Below are 16,360 nucleotides of genomic sequence, written 5' to 3' on the forward strand. Positions count from 1 at the left end.
ATGAGCTCCACAGGCTTGTGTTTAATGGAGCGAGTGATTAACCTGCTTGAATGGGAAAGAGCACCGCTGGGCTCAGTGGAGTTGACCACAAGTTTATGATTTCAACAAACGCTCCAGTTGAACAAACATTAATTATCTGGCACCCACCTGTAGAGTCAACAGACTGCAACAAAGAGGAAACTGTGTTGGAAATAACTTTAAGCTCAATTCTTGTGAACCCAGCGGTGGGAATGTTTCTATCTATTTAGGTAACAGTAGCAATACCACATAAAAAAAAAAAATACTCTATTACAAGTAAAAGTAATGGATAAGATGAGTAAGTGATGTTGACAGTGAATACATACACAACAAACTTACTTATTAAGGAAAATGGCCCTTGACAGTGATATCATTGCATCACTGGACAGCAACTTTACTCAAGTACTGACTAAATACTAGTATTTCCTTTTTATGCAGCTTTATACTTCTACTTCTCTACAGTTCAGAAATATAGAGAAATCTGGCACTTTTTACTCCTTTATGTTTATTCCACAGCATGAGGTACAATAAAATCAACCGATATTATGATGTAATGTGACAGACAAAGCAACTGAAAGTAGTCCTGCCTTCACCAGCTGCAACATCAAAGTGAAGCTTACGCTTTAATTCATAGTTACGTACAAATATTTACATGATACATTTGACTCGGAACTGGGCCAGTCTGCATGATTATGACTTTTATTATGTACTTGAGTTAATGTAGCAGTCCTACATTATAACAATACCCCAGTATAAGTAGTAAAAGTCCTGCATTCAAAGTCCTACCTATGCAGAAGTATGGCCAGCAAAATGTACCTGGTCTGCTCTGATTGGTCAGCTCACACACGCCTGAGCCAGCCTCACTCACCTTGTCTCTGGCCGGCTCTGTCGTGTTTTCAGCTTCCCGTTAACTTCACGTCTACTGTGAATGTAGGCATCAGATGAGTGACATGGCGACATAATGACGTAACGAAGTAAGAGAACTCAAGCCAGGTTTACTGACGAGCTGTAAACGTTCAACATCTCACGAGAACCTTACATGACACGATGAAGGGAAGGGAAAAAAATGAGAACGCATGATAGGTCTCCTTAAATCTCTGTGACTCACGTTAAACGCGTCGTTCACATCGTCAGTGTGTGTTTCTAATGGATAGTCAGGGACCAGGGATCCTTGAAGGAGCCCCAGAGATCCTTGAGGAGGTTCCAGTGGTTTATGGGGGGAGTCTTGGGGTTCATTATGTGGTCTCTGGGGTCCATGAGGGGGTTCCAGCCATGCCCGAGGAGGTTCCAGTGGTTTATGAGGGGATACGGGTTCATCAGGAGGTTCCCCCTCGGTTCATGATGGTATTCCAGATATTTCTTGGAGGATTTAAGATTTTTATGGTGGGTTATTCAGCTGCTGATTGTTTCTGATCCTAGGTGGCTACCAATGGTATCGTGTCAGCCCAGGATCTGCCCATGGAGAAGCAGTATGTGGACGACGGCTTCCCGACGGATTTCCCCGTGGTGGCTCCCTTTCTGGCTGACATCGACACCAGCGGAGGACGTGGACAGATCTACTACAGGGTGACCGAGACACCCAGCGTGCTCAACAGAGTGGCCCAGGTGTGTTCATCCACTGAGTCAAGAATCACAATAGTTCGATCATCGATTGACTTCAGACTTTTGTTTGGAAAAAGCCTGAAATCAAATGTTTGAGATGAAAACTTTTTTACGCTCTGCTTAACCACAGATCTGGATTCTTCCTTTTTCCAGTTCGTCATCCATTGGTTCACTCCATTGTATTTTCCATCTTTCCTTTTTTATCGTCTCCTCCTTTCCCCTCCGTCATTCATTCATTCACTCATCTGCTCACCCAGGAAGTGCACCGAGGGTTCCCGGATGCCAAATTCACCCCCACACATGTTGTGGTCGCTACGTGGGAGAACGTCGCGGCGTATGAGGAGCCAACTCGGACGAGCGGACCATCAAACAAGGTAAGATGGATGGAGGGTTCTCCGGGCGCCACCTCCAGGCCTCTTCCTATTGATTTACGAATGAGGGGGTCCACGCTATCATCGTGTAAACAGCCCACCAGCCCTCACAAGTGTGTTTTGGTTCCCGTGAGAGACAATCCGGAATTCCTGGAAGATGTGCATCACTTGTAATCAGCCTGGGGTGGGGGGTCTATTTGTAATTCCTCTTCGCCTCCTAATCTGCCTCTTAACCTTTTCAGGGGGTCAGAGGTCATCTTTAAGGGTCATCAAAGTGCCCCCTCCCCACTCGTTATCCCCTCCTCCAATTCACTCGCAGGTAGACCCAAACATGCCTCGACCGTTCACGCTCGCATGCTCTGTTGGACATTGCTTCCCTCCCTGTTTGTCAGTCTGTTACCAGTTAAAAACGAGGTTTACCATTAAAGACCTTATCTCCAGTCGCCCGGATTCAACTCTGTGATGATTCAGAGTCGCCAACATACTTACTTATTTAAGAAAGTACACAAACTCCTAGTATCATTCTTTGTCTTCCTTTAATTCGGGATAAACATGTGCTTTAGGTTTTGGAACTATACAGCATCATTTATTTTTAGGAGCATTTTTTTCTATGATTTCTAAGCTGATTTATCGATGTTTATTCAAGATGGAATGTCAAAGTGTCTAAATCTGAGTGAGTTATGACTAGAAACCGTGTTGCAAACTGTGGCAACATGGCCCCTCGAAGGGCTTTCAGACCACCAGCATGCACCTGTCCCTTTAACCTCAAACAGTATCGTTGCGTCACATCTCTCCCGCGAGCCTCTGGTGAGGCGCGCCTTACCCCCAAGAGCAGGGTAACACTGTATTTTACATGTCCGTAATTTTCTAGGAATTTTCCTGGAAAGAAGCATGCAATTTGGCACTAATTATAGGGAAAAATTGGAATTTTGTGGCAAAAAACCCGACCTCAGGTCATTATTTACTTTTTGTTACGATCTGTCCATATTTGTTGAGCTGTTTGCTTTCTTGTAGACACATGTGGATGTTCAGATAACCTAATGTGCAAATAGCCAAAAGACTGGATGATTAAAGGGCCAATCCAACTATCAAGTTTTACAGTTAAGTGGAAAAGGTGCACATGGGGCAAAGATCAACGCAGCAGATGCTATGATATTTGACCTTTCAGCTTCTAGTATGGGTCCAAAAGTGCTGGATCCTACATTTCCCACAATGCAACTCATAAATGTCTTTTAAACTTCACACCCCCAGTTTGTAACACAAGTTTTCAGTAAAGAAACATTTAGATTAACTGAGACAACCCTGTTGACGTCACAGCGACATTGTCGGGGCTATCCAACTATAGAGAGCTCCTTTACCCAACAGTCTTCAAAGGGAGTGTAGTACTTGACTGGTAAACTGAGGAATGTCCCTTTAATTTGAAGTGTTCCAATTAAACATTTGATCTGTTTTAGCAGCATATAAAGTGACACCTAGAGGAGCACTGGAGGCTTTGCGTAAGCTAATCTCTGGGAAAGGCTCCAAAGTAAAGCGAGGCCTACTGAACTTATCGATCAAACAAACAGTGCTTTGTTGTTCCTGGTTTGGAGCATGTGGGATGGAGGGACGACGGGAGTGGCAGATTTTCGGAAAGAAACCCCAGGAGATCCCTCTGTTTCATCTGCTTGTCCTCTTTCTTTCCCTCTCGTGGTCTGTTTGCTCTTATGCCTCCTTCTTTCTTCCTGATTGATCAAAAGCTGAAATAGTCCGGTGGGGATTCGCAGCATTAAGCCTCTTGAATATTTGGACGAAGTCTTTCTGCTGTTGACTAAACTCTGATTAGAGTCCAGTTCTTAGCGTGCAAAATGTTTTACATATGGTGTGTTTTCTGGTTTAAAGGGTCTGTGTGGCTTGTCAGATCGGCGCAGTCGGGGTCCCGGTTGGGATTTGCTTCACTGGTTCTTTCTCCGGATTGATAGCATCTTCCTTTGAAGTGATTAGCCAGAGGTGCTGGGCGGGGTGCGTTGGGGGTAGAGCGGTATGTGTGTGTGAACTGATTAACCTGAGGTGTGTGTTTGTCGGGATGTGTGTTAAGGGCCGACCGGGTGGGGTAGTGTTTTTTTTGGGGGGGGGGCCCTGGATGCGGATATGAGAAAAGGCAGCGAGGGAAGAAAAAACAGGAAGACAGAGGAGAGAAAGTTCACATCGCAAAAAGTGCGGTTGTGTTTTCTGTGAAATTAGCCGTAAAGAGGTTATTATGGTAATTGGGAAGTAATTGCTTCTCTTGAAACCTTAAACACACACTCAGTTGTATCTTCTACCATGTCGCCCGATTTTGCTAATGACCAGAGCCATTTACACGGAGAATCTGGCCTTATGTACGCTGGTGTTTTAAGAAAGTGTTGACCAGGGTTTCGCTTTAAGGAGCATAGTGCTAATCCTTCTTCACGCGAGGATACCTGTCATGTTGGCAGATGCTTTAGCCCAGTTTATCTTCTACTCCCACGAATGGCTGCAGAATGAATCTCCCGCAGAAGTTCCAAGAGTTTGTTGAACGCTGATGCTAACACATGAAGGACGACTCAGTTTTAAAGTCGCTGGCTGTACGAACACCTTGATGTTCGCAGATTTAAAGTAGACCATAGGAGTGGTAAGTTGGTGATCAAATTGGATATTATGTTGACGTCAGCATTCAGCTAAAAGCATGGTATGCTAAGTTTAGCACTTTAAGTCTTGCTCAAATGTTTTACAATTATTTTTTATGATGTCCTAAAGTTGGAAAATAGTTTTTTTTTACAAAAAAATATATCCTGAAGTTGACCAAATTTCTCAACTAAAGAACATTCTGTGATTGTGATGTTAATGCATGGGAAAGTTGGGGTGCATGATATTATAAAAAAAACCTTGACGAGAAAAATGGCACCGGAGAAAAATACAAGACGTTGCACATCTGTCCTCAAGTTCCCTTCCCGAGAGCGTTCCTGTACATGAGCAGCAGTTTGAAGTGGAATGTGAATTTACATTCGACCACAGTAGACCCCCCCCCCCCCCTCCCTCAAGCTCTCTTCAAAGCTACATGTGCCAGAAAGCAAAGTAGGGTGAACAGCATATTACATGTCTGCCGCGTGAAGGTCAGATGGGGCTGAATGAATGAATAAATGGACTCCTCTGTTGGATTTGGCCCTGGCCTTTCACATCGCTCTCTTTGCCTACCTTCCTCTCCTGCACTCTGTCTTTCTTCTTCTCTGAAGCACAATAGGAGCTATTGTTTCTATTAGTGTTATTTGTTGTTTCTGGGGGGGCCCCCCCTCGCAGTGACACGGGGGGCATCCCTTGAAATATGTGCATCCTAGTTCAAGGGAGAGTTGTACTGGACCTCAGCTTTCATAATATGTTATTCTGTCCTTATGACTGAGCCTGTCGGTGCCGTGAAGACACCTTGTAGCTGCTGAGCTCCATAATAGCCACCTGACTACAACAGTCACTGGCACTGAGACCTGGGATTTCTGCGGCTTTACTAATTACTAGCACGGTCAAAGTGCTCTGGCTTGTAGTTGCGGCAAAGACGCTCATGTTCGCAAACCTTTCAGGATCTAAGAAAAGCAGCCATGGTTTTACCCGCCATGTGTTCTCGAGTTCATCAAAAGGGTTTTTGAAAGGCTCTCATAAGCCCCGAAGTTGTACAATTTCCTCCAGCTTTAGACGAGCGGGGAATCCTTTTGAGTACGGCTGAAGTTATAACAGCGAAGTCTCCACAAGAAAACGGCGAAATACTGCCTGCACTGATCCTGGCCACAAGCCTGGGCTGTGTTTGTGTGTGTGTGTGTGTTGTGTGTGTTTTAGTGTGTGGTGTGCCAGTTCCCACGCTGTAGGCAGTTCCGTTTGTAGCACTCTGGTAAGGCTGGCAACTGGACTGCAGCTGCTCTCTGTCTCTCTCTCCTCCGCCTGCTTGCAGCTGTGCTGCGGCCGATGAGCTCAAAAACCGGCAACCAACAAACAAGTGTAGCAAACTCATCCCGGGCTCCCTCCATCTCCGTCTCTCTTTTCCCCGGGATGTTCCAGGCCATCCCAAGTGGGATCCAGCTCTGGAAGTAATAACATGATTCAGAACATTTGTCGCAGAGCGTTGAGTCACTTATTGGAAACACCGCCGAGATGAGAAGACAGTTAAAGTCTCTTCCGCTTAAGTTATGTAAGGCAGAGTAGACTAAACTATGCAAAGACAGTCGACTATCTCAATAAATAAACAAGACGTGTTTGGATTTGAATAAACACAAAATAAATCCCACACAACACCTGATGCTCGTTGCTTTAGATGCTGTAAGCGGTACACGTTGCATGCTTTCAAACGTAGTGTCAGCAAAAAAAAATAAAAAAAGGTTTGCAACGACTTGGGAAGCACGCTCGAAGGCAGTAAAAAGTTCTGTCTGCGTTCGTCGAAAATTATCAAGTGTTGAAAACATGTCTATAAAAACCCACACTGCTTGCGCAATAAAGCACATACCTCACCATAAATTTGAGTTTAATAAGAAAATTGATGCCACTTCGATGCGTGTGTGCTAGATATAAAGTAAGGCCTGACTGTGTTTAGCTTAGCTTAGCATAAAGACTGGAAACTGGAGCAAAGTATACCTACCAGCACCTCTGAAGCTCACTATAAAACATTTTATCCAGATGGTTTGATCAACGAAGAAGTGACATTTTAAGTATTTTCCTGGAGCCTCCGCTAACCCGAACCCTAATGCTGAGGAAGACTCCAACAGGTAGAACGAAACCTTGTTGACCATGTCGCTTGGATGCATGTTGTTCAACTTTTTGGCGAGGAAATAGACAAGAAGATCTGAAGCTGTTCTTCTTCCCCTTTCTGTCTGATGGCGGTGGCCAAACAGCTTTTTAGAACAAAACCTGCACCTTCTGGATTAGGGGAGGGTTAAAGACCCCAACTCAAAGTCACACCACGGTCTGGCTTATGTTAATTAAATGACACTCCCACACTGCCGTGCAAGCCTGCAGCATTTCGCAATGGATCTGGCGTGAATGCAGCTTAACCCCGATCCACAAACCTGACTTTGCCGTATCAAACAAACGGCTGTATTCTCACTGAAGCTGTTGGGTATTTCCAGACTTTCTAATCCCCCACTATGCAGCAGACAAATGTAGCAGGCCGATGATGTTACAGTCGGGACGACCCCTGACAACAAACGTTTGTCGGCCCCGGAGACAATTAGCGCCTGTGTGTGTGTGTGTCTGGCTGGCGTGAGGAGTGTGAGGACACTTAGAAAAAAAAAAAAAAGGTGTGACAAAAAGCCTGCAGGGAGGTCGAGGGTGTGTGTGCTTGTGTGTATTGTGTGTGTGTGTGTGTGTGTGTGTGTGTGTGTGTGTGTGTGGGTGGGATTGTCAGAGCACACACTCGCATCCACACTGAGCGCCGCAGCATCTGAAAGTCTTTGATGTGTGTCGGCCGCAATTTGTTGTCTTCCAGCTGTGAGTCTGTAAAACACACCAGGACGACTCCACACACAGAGACCGAGTCAGACAAGCGAGTGACCACACAGATGGAGGAGGGACGGAACGGAGAGAACAGATTAAAAGACATTTTTTAGGATATATGCTGAGGTAGAATCCAGTCTTTTTGCTAAGCTAAGCTACTGGCTTCTTGATGTAGCATTATAATTTCTGCAAAAAACAGATGTGGGAACCATCTTTTCATCGAACTATCATCAAGAGAGCGAACATAAATCTATGAGCACTACAAGCCTATATGATGTCGCTAGGGTTTATCATCTGGGGACCATGAAACGGTAGAAAACGTCATGGCAATCCACCCGAAAGTTGCTGAGAAATTTCGGTCGGACTCACAAAGCACACACTTAACTGCACATTACATGTGGACACAGATGCATAAATCCACGAAAGGAACACAACCGCCGTCATATCGATGGGAAACGGGGGAAAACACGCCGACTCACATCTTCTTTTGTTGACTCAACTTTTCATATCTGTTTGGACGGAAGCCTCTCCTCTTTTCTAGTCCCACCATATTTCTGCCATTGTAAACCAGACCTATGGCCTCTCTTCTAACTCTAACTCTGCCCCCCCCCTCGCCTCCCTTCATCTCTCTATCTGTCCATGCTTATCTCTACATCCCCTCCCTCTCATCTTCTCTCTCCTCGGGACGAGGGAGCGCCTCGCGGTAGAGAAAATCTAGAGTTTTTTGAAGGGACGTGAAGGACAAAGAAAAAAGCAGATTCCCCCCTCGCAGCTCCGACTTCTTCTCCTCCTTCCTCGAAGAGAGAAAAAAAAAAGAAAAGAAGAAAAGACCCCCTCCTCACTAATTACATAGAGCCTGGAGGCCACAAAGTCCTTCCCCCGCCCACAAACAACAAGATAGTTTAAAGATGTTGATGTAAACAATTAGGAACACACACATACATTCACATGGGATGACTATAGGTGGAGGTGGAGGGGGGGGGGAGACATCTGCGCTGGCGTGCACATGCTTGTGTACGTGTGCGCTAACCCCACGTCTCACGCTGTAACGACGTCTGGTTTGAATGCTGTAACGTCGTCGTGAAAGATGTCCAGACACACAGGAAGACAGCTGTGGAGATCAACATCTGGGCTGGGGGTTGAGACACAGAGGTGTGTGTGTGTGTGTGTGTGTGTGTGTGTGTGTGTGTATGTCTTGGTCTGTGTGTGTGTGTGTGTACAGATAATCTGACTCCGTCCCAAAGGAAAACAACACGGGATCACTCGCAGTCTTTCCCCTCATTCACCAAATGTGTGTTTTTTCAACTGTGGTTTTTGGGAGGCAGAGTGGGCTCAGTTGTTCCTCCACGTACACGGAGGAAATAAGTTCATCAGGCTCTCTGTTGAGAAAATAAGCTCGGGTTGGAAAAAAGTGCCTTGGTTCAATCCGGTCGTTTAATTCATCCCAGTTTGTGCTAGAATAGGTGTTTGGAAACCCGCATACCCAGGGTCAGTATGTCAATAATTAGCGGTGGACGCGGGAGGAGGAGGAGGAGGGTGAGAACTCTAAACCGGAATCCCAGCTAAAGCGAGAGATGAGAGAGGAAGAGGTGGAGACCGGTGGGGGGAGGTGAGGTGCGAGGAGAGGTGTGAAGTTTAAATATGAGGAGCGAGTGTTAGAATAATTTGAGGGTGGTTGAGCTGGGCTGACCCTGGACACACGGGAGGTGACCTCATCCGTCTGACGCGAGCGGAGCTGAACATTAGATGAAGACGCTGATATTTTTCTGCCATGAGGGAAGGAAAATAAAAACGAAATACTGGAATGTGGCTTGCTTATAAAGAGAATAACTGAAAACCTTAAAGGGAAGTATTCAACTTTTTAGGAATCAAAGTTTTTATCAAGACTTTGCTGAACAATGCCCCCTGTGGCCGCAAATGGTAATAGCAGTATAGCAGTACATTGTATAACCTACATTTCCCAACTCAGACAGCTGCCTATTTCCTCTTTCAGAAGTCTCCCTTATGCTGAAACTATACTAAGTTTAAACTATAAAATTAAAATAGCAATGTTAAAATGTAGGAACACGTGTCAAAACAAACTATTAACCCTAAACAGGTGACAGAAAACAAAATAAAACAGAAATTAGTGTTTTTTTAAAAACTGTATTTCTTTCTTCTCTTGCCTGCTAGTATGTGTTGACTACTATGTTCAGCAGAAAATCTCAAATTTGCAGATGACTGCACTTACATCATCTTGTCTTTCTTCTCTCTTCAGTTCAACACGTTCCAGGCAGTCATCGGTTATGATGAGGTCGACTCGTACGTTCTCTTCCTCTACCCTGAAGGTGGTCTGAACTTCTTCGGGACTCGACCCAAAGTAAACTGTTTATACACAGGTTTTTAAATCACAGCTTTATTAGCTTGGATATTTTACCGCTGCAGCTCCTGTAGACCTGCGGTTTTAATGTCACAGCTGTTAATTTTTTCCACTTTCCCTCCTTGTAGGAGTCGTATAATGTTGAGATAGAGCTCCCCGCTAGAGTTGGCTTCAGCAGAGGAGAAGTCACGTATCTGATCTTCTCCCGAACTGAGGGGCCTCACTACAGCGTCACCAGCGATGAGCAGAGCGTTAAAAACCTCTACCAGTAAGTAAAAAATCTCAAGGTTGCTTCACAGCCACGTCTGGCAACATGTGAATTAATCTGAGGATTAGCTGTGTGCAAATGGTGGCCGGCAACATGGCCAGAAAAACAGAAATATATTATATAATATATAAAACATATGCTTATAGTGAGAGTTAGCTAACAAGATAGCTTTGCTAGCTGACAAACAAGAATATCTGAAAAATACTGTTTTGTGTTTGTAAAAGTTTGCAATTGAGGTTAACTATGTTACAAGAATGTTGTATTTAGAGCTATAAACCAGCTAGCAGTTACTAGCTAGCAGGAAAATTAAGCAAAGCAGCTGTCACTAGTTAGCTGTTAGCTGTTGTTGCTTAATGAGCGACACACCTGTAATGCTAGCTTTAATTGAATACAGTACTTTGGTAAAAACGTGTTTTATAGTGAGAGTTTGCTAACAGGAGAGTTAAGATATTGGGCTTTGCTAGCCGTCAAACTGACACTATCCAACACAAAGCAGGTTTGGTAACTAGCTTGATAAAGATGTTCATATTCACTTTTGTTTTAGAGCCTTTCACCTTTGTGCAAGTAGACATTCCTGCGCTGCATGTCGCTGCAGTGCGGAGAATCACAGGTGTTATTAATACATTGCTAACGATAGAAACCCGTGAGGTTGGAAATGTACACACGCTGGCCTGTGAGCTCACGCTGACTGGTTTCTTGCTCTCCAGGGTTGGTAACACAGGAATTCCAGGTGTGTGGCTTTTCCACACTGGGAACCGTTACTCCTTCGACAACATTGTTCCTGCGTCCGTCGGTGGTCTCCTTGCCACTCCACCAACCCGAGGACATGGCCTCTCCCTGGTAATTTTGTTTTAATCGTTATCTATAGCCAAGGGTTGTTTTTTGCTGCAGAACTTCTTCTGACACCTCCTTGATTTGTGCCTCTAGGACACCACCACACCCGACTACCCCGAGTTTGAGGAATACCCAGACAACACTTTTGACCCTGACAGCCAGGATGAAGAAGATGACTACCCTCTGACAGGCGGAGACGCTGAATTCCAGCCAGCGCCTGCCAGTGACCACTCAGAGGCCCCTCAACCAGCAAGTCCTGACGCTCCCTCCTCACCTTCAGAGGATGTTCCTCACGGCTCGCAGCCATCAAACAGGCAGTATGCTCCCCCTAACCCTCCAGAAGCAGCCCCAGAGGAGCAGCAACCACAGGTAACACTTTAACATCCCTGCAAATTAAATGTACTATCAGTTAAATAAATTATGCTGTTTTTCCAACCAAAAACACGTCAACCGCAAGCATTGCTAAGCAGGACTCTGTGGCAATCTCTTCAAATTCTCCATTAAAACAAATACCACTTATTGTAGTGGACATTAAAAAAAAAAGGAATTTCAAGTAGCAGTGCTGTCTGTCTGTGCGGAGAGTTTTGTAATTGTAAATTCTGTGGTTATAATGGAACGCTGTTATGGAGACAGCGCAGGGGTGTCAACAAAACGCTGGCACAGCTCCAGTCACCATCCTCCTACATACTGTTTACAGTATGTAAAGCGTGCATAGATCATGGCTGTCTGGTTTATGGCATCTGGAGAGAGTTATAAAAAAGTATTGTCTTGGCGCTCAGTGACATGAACATGAAGAACACATTTGAAGTCAAACATGGCCTTCCCCGTCTCTGTAGGTTCCTCTGGAGGTGGTGGACGTCTACCCCCCTCACCGAAATGAACCACCTCTCTCCCCCGGGGGTCACGTGGTCAGTGTGGATGAAGACGATGTTGATTTTGACACAGGAGGTAGGAGACGAACCGTATGTGTGTATGTGTGTATTAATATGTATATAAATGCCTTCTTAACTTTGAAAGGACGTTCACTTTGAGAGGCAGGAGGGTAACGTTACCTCGCCCTCTGCAGCGGAGCAGCCTCGCAGCTGGCAGTACAATACTGCCGTTGTGCCGAGCAGCTCCCAGGTGTGTGAGTGAGCGTGTGCGTGTGTGTGTGTGGATGTGTGTGTCCAGTACTCCCACCCTTGCAACTGCTCCCACAGGCTTTTGCCGTAAATAAGAATGTGTTCTCAGTCAGCCTGCCTGGTTACATAAGGGCCAAAGAGTCTTTTGGGGTAAAAAGAAAAATGTTCATCTCAGCTCAGTTCAGAGTGATGAAATGCTATTTTACACAGAAGATGCAAAGAGATATGTCATCAACACAACAGGGATTAGACCAGTCCCTCATTAAGTGCTCATTTTAAAGTTGATTTCTGAGATGTAATATGCTTAAAAAGGGGGATATGTCTGAAGGCAGTGTGTTTACATATACAGTCGAGTGGGCGTGTGCATTTTCCAAAGGTCAAATTTTCAAAGTCTGAGAAAAAGCATAATTTTCCATCGCACACGCCTACATCGTGATATCAGTATTGTGGGTTTCCCTTGTGTGTGTGTGTATGTGTGTGTGTGTGTGTGTGTGTGTGTGTGTGTGTGAGAGAGATGCCCCTGTAGGCTGACAGAATGCTGCATTTCTATCCCAAATGAGCCATTTACCAGAGGGACAAATAGAGAGAAAAGCACAGCACACACGATTGCTTCCTTTAAGAGACATTTTTTGAATTTAGACTCCATAGTTTCAGCGGTTTTGAAACGCTCTGCACAACTTGTAATGCTGACTGTGCTGTTCTTTTTTTGTTTGTTTTCCACATAAATTAAAAACAGAGTGCATCACTTCCTGTGTGTCAGAGGATTTTCTCAGAAAAGAGCCATCATCTCTTGGTGTTACAACAGTTCATGTAAAAGCTTCTCTGACTTACACATACTGTAGATACAGTGTACATTACTTTATGTTCTATATATATATATACTTTTTAAGTTCATTGTGAATTGTTCCTTCAGAGTTTAGACGTGTGTGTGTGTGTGTGTGTGTGTGTGTGTGTGTGTGTGTGTGTGTGTGTGTGTGTGTGTGTGTGTGTGTGTGTGTGTGTGCGTGCGTGTGAATCACTTGGTGTGGGAGGTGGGACCGCAACAGCTGGTTTCTCTCCAACTACTGCCTTGACATATGTGTTTTTGAGTGTGTGTTCTGTGTGTGTATACGTCTCCCTGGATCTCGTCCACCTTCTTATTCTTCCTGCCCATCTGTACTATGGAAACAACCTCCAATGGTCTCTATTTAAACTTGCATGTCTGTACGATGTAAGTATGCAATCAAAAGCAATATGTCTTTTGAAGAGTTAAGCAAAGGAACCCGAGGTCAACGCCACTTTAACATCTTCCCATGCATTATTTCCAAATAATCAGAAGTTTTATTTGAGATAACGATGAACGCTGTAGGAATACAATAGAAGGAAAAGGGATAAACTTTGATGTTAACATTGCAACAACAGTCCTCGTCTGTGTGTATGCCGTACTCTGTTTTTTCCAATTGTCATTTTGCTAAGATCTTTGATAGGAGACATCAGGATGTTGAGTTAATATTAAATGTATTGTATATGTAAATGATAATGATGATTATTTCCTCTCTCTCTCAGTGATCCAGTACACTACAGAGAATAAGGAAACATGTGCCAGGTATGTGACCAGCTAACAGGATTATACCTGCTGTTGCCTGGACAGGAAATGTATATTCTGTCTATCTGTTGTGTTTTTGATTGTTTTAATTAGGGACTATATGCACTGAATGCGATGTGGTGGAAAACTTAATAGAAAAATAAATAAATTACACAAACATTAGCTCCTAGGGTCCTAGTACTACTGCATAGTGTCTCCAGAGGGACCTGTGCAAAATCTGATCAAATGCCTTGAGTGATGTCACGAGAGCCAGTGTTGTTATGCAGCATTAAACATGTTTTTCTTTGCTTTCTCTTTTTGTCCTAGATTCCAGCAGCAGTGCTCCCAGAATGCATTTTGCTCCGACTATGCCACAGGCTACTGCTGTCATTGCCGACCAGGCTTCTATGGAAACGGGCGCCACTGCCTACCTGAAGGTCAGAAGCAGCACCATTAATGAGTAATAATCTCTTTCAAAGTTGAAGTAGTTTTTAGTGTAATCCTTGTGCGGCTCCTTCAGGTGCTCCACAGCGTGTCAGCGGTAAGGTGAGCGGAACAGTGACGGTGGGTTCGACTCCAGTGGATCTGAACAACATTGATCTCCATGCTTACATTGTGGTGGGAGACGGGAGAGCGTACACGGCCATCAGTGAGGTAGGAGTCGAAAGAAATACATTTCAGTATGTATCTATACTTTTTAATCTTGTAGAACTTGACCATAAATGTTCTTCTTCTCAGGTACCTGAGCCAGTGGGCTGGGCTCTGATGCCAGTTGCACCAATAGGAGAGCTGTTTGGATGGCTGTTCGCTCTGGAGCTGCCCAATAGCCAAGCAGGATTCAAAATCACAGGTAAATTGAGTGTGAGTGTGTTGCCTGACGATGTTATTTTGCCTTGTACATTCTGACTCATGAGCACATCTGTAGAGGGAACTCCTCTGCAGTCTGTGTGTGTGTGTGTGTGTGTGTGTGTGTGTGTGCGTGTTCATGTTTTCTGTCTCCAAGCCAGCTGTATTCTCTCCAGGGATGTGATGTGATATCAGGCTTCCACCTCCCCTCACTAATAGGAAGCAGCTGTTTGTGTGTACATATATGTGTGTGTGTGTGTGTGTGTGTGTGTGTGTGTGTGTGTGTGTGTGTGTGTGTGTGTATGCGTGTGTGTGTGTTCTATACAGATGTAACCACTGCAGACATTCCACTTTTTATGATATGTATCTGCAGTATCGTTGGTGTGCCTTCAGTAATCTGGAAAGTATTCTATAAATAGAAGAAGTGATTCACTGATTGATCGACTGATTTCTTACCAGGTGCTGAGTTCACTCGTCGTGCAGAGGTGATCTTCTACCCCGGCAACCAGCGCCTGTCAATCATCCAGACAGGCCGCGGCCTTGACGACCACAACCACCTCACTGTTGACACCGTACTCAGCGGCAGCGTTCCGTTCCTGCCCCCTGGAGCTGAAGTCACCATGGATCCCTTCAAGGAGACCTACCAGTACTACCCATCTGGTAACCACAACAGCCATAAAAGTCAAAATTGTTTAGCGTCTGTTTCGTCCGTTTGCCTTAAACTTTTCTCGTTTCTCCAGTTGCCACCTCCACCTCTGTGAGGGAGTACTCAGTTGTGTCGGCAGATCGAGGTTCTGAGTCCTTCTCCTTCCAGCTCAAGCAGAACATCACCTACCGCGACTGTCGTCATGACAGCAGCACCACCGCCCTGGAGACGCTGCAGATCACCATGGAGAGGGTGTTTGTTATGTACGTCAAAGAGGAGCGTATCCTGAGATACGCCATCACCAACAAGATCAGCCCTGTCGGAGGTGAGTCAAACAGGGATTAGAGGCAGATATCAGACTTTCATTACAAAGCAGATGTGGTGTAGTCAGTGATATTTACAAACTGTACTCGCCAGAACAATGACAACACTTGAAATGATTTATGGAGATTAGAATGTTTACGTTGGCATGGTAATTATGACGGCAGCAAAGAAAGAAGTTAGGTGACAGAGTATAAAGATTGAAAAGTTTGGATGGGATGGGTTAGACACAGGACTTTGACTCAGGAGACCACTGAAAGTGTCTCGAATGAAACTATGGTCAATGTTGACTTATTTTAACTTGCTTATGTAAGTTATTTTACAAAATTTACGTCACATAAATAGGTTAGTGTTCTTATTTGAACTCAAACCTGTCACAGTTGTCGCAGACACAGAGGCAGGCAGGTTGAACATCAGAGAGTATGCTTTTATAATGACAGCCGAAGTCTAAGGATTAAAAAAGGCAAAAAAAAAAACAAAAACAGAGGATAGACCATAAAACTAATAACTCAGATTACATTGAATACACAAGGAACACAGAGAAACACAGGAGATGCAGAATGATGACAGATGAACCAACGAAGAGTAGAAGAAAAAACACAAATACACAAGAGCTAATGGAACACAGGTGTACCCAGAAAAAGGGAAGGAAAACAGACAAAGGCAAGAAGTGGAAACATTTGTAACAAATATCGGAAATAATTTAGGAAGGCCTTCTAAGTCATACATCACCAGATCATTTCTCTGGTCATCGATCTGAAAAGAATATACAGTATCAATGAGATGTATGCCTGTAATCTTGTGTAAGATTTGAAAACATTGTCAGGGTGGAAGAGCCATCACATCACCACTAACAGGCCGATGTCTTCATCCAACGAAAGGCTAACATCAGCAAATTATATCAAGGACGAGTAGTTGAGTGACTCCCTAAATCCATTCCA

General features: G+C 44.5%; 1 protein-coding gene across 10 annotated transcripts in view; it reads left to right on the plus strand.

Annotated features, from left to right (window-relative positions):
- nid2a (nidogen 2a (osteonidogen)) overlaps positions 1-16,360 on the plus strand; it is a 39,644-nt gene that overhangs the window by 421 nt on the left and 22,863 nt on the right. For all 10 annotated transcript variants that reach the window (XM_030409942.1, XM_030409937.1, XM_030409938.1 and 7 more), the window contains exons 2-14: positions 1,438-1,623; positions 1,878-1,994; positions 9,718-9,819; positions 9,948-10,087; positions 10,795-10,927; positions 11,015-11,290; positions 11,758-11,869; positions 13,588-13,627; positions 13,934-14,043; positions 14,127-14,260; positions 14,345-14,456; positions 14,912-15,112; positions 15,193-15,423. In XM_030409942.1, coding sequence (XP_030265802.1) covers positions 1,438-1,623; positions 1,878-1,994; positions 9,718-9,819; positions 9,948-10,087; positions 10,795-10,927; positions 11,015-11,290; positions 11,758-11,869; positions 13,588-13,627; positions 13,934-14,043; positions 14,127-14,260; positions 14,345-14,456; positions 14,912-15,112; positions 15,193-15,423 — 1,894 coding nt within the window. The remainder of the gene's footprint in view (positions 1-1,437; positions 1,624-1,877; positions 1,995-9,717; positions 9,820-9,947; positions 10,088-10,794; positions 10,928-11,014; positions 11,291-11,757; positions 11,870-13,587; positions 13,628-13,933; positions 14,044-14,126; positions 14,261-14,344; positions 14,457-14,911; positions 15,113-15,192; positions 15,424-16,360) is intronic.

Source organism: Sparus aurata, chromosome 24 (genome assembly GCF_900880675.1).
Source record: "Sparus aurata chromosome 24, fSpaAur1.1, whole genome shotgun sequence".
Lineage (NCBI taxonomy): Eukaryota > Metazoa > Chordata > Actinopteri > Spariformes > Sparidae > Sparus > Sparus aurata.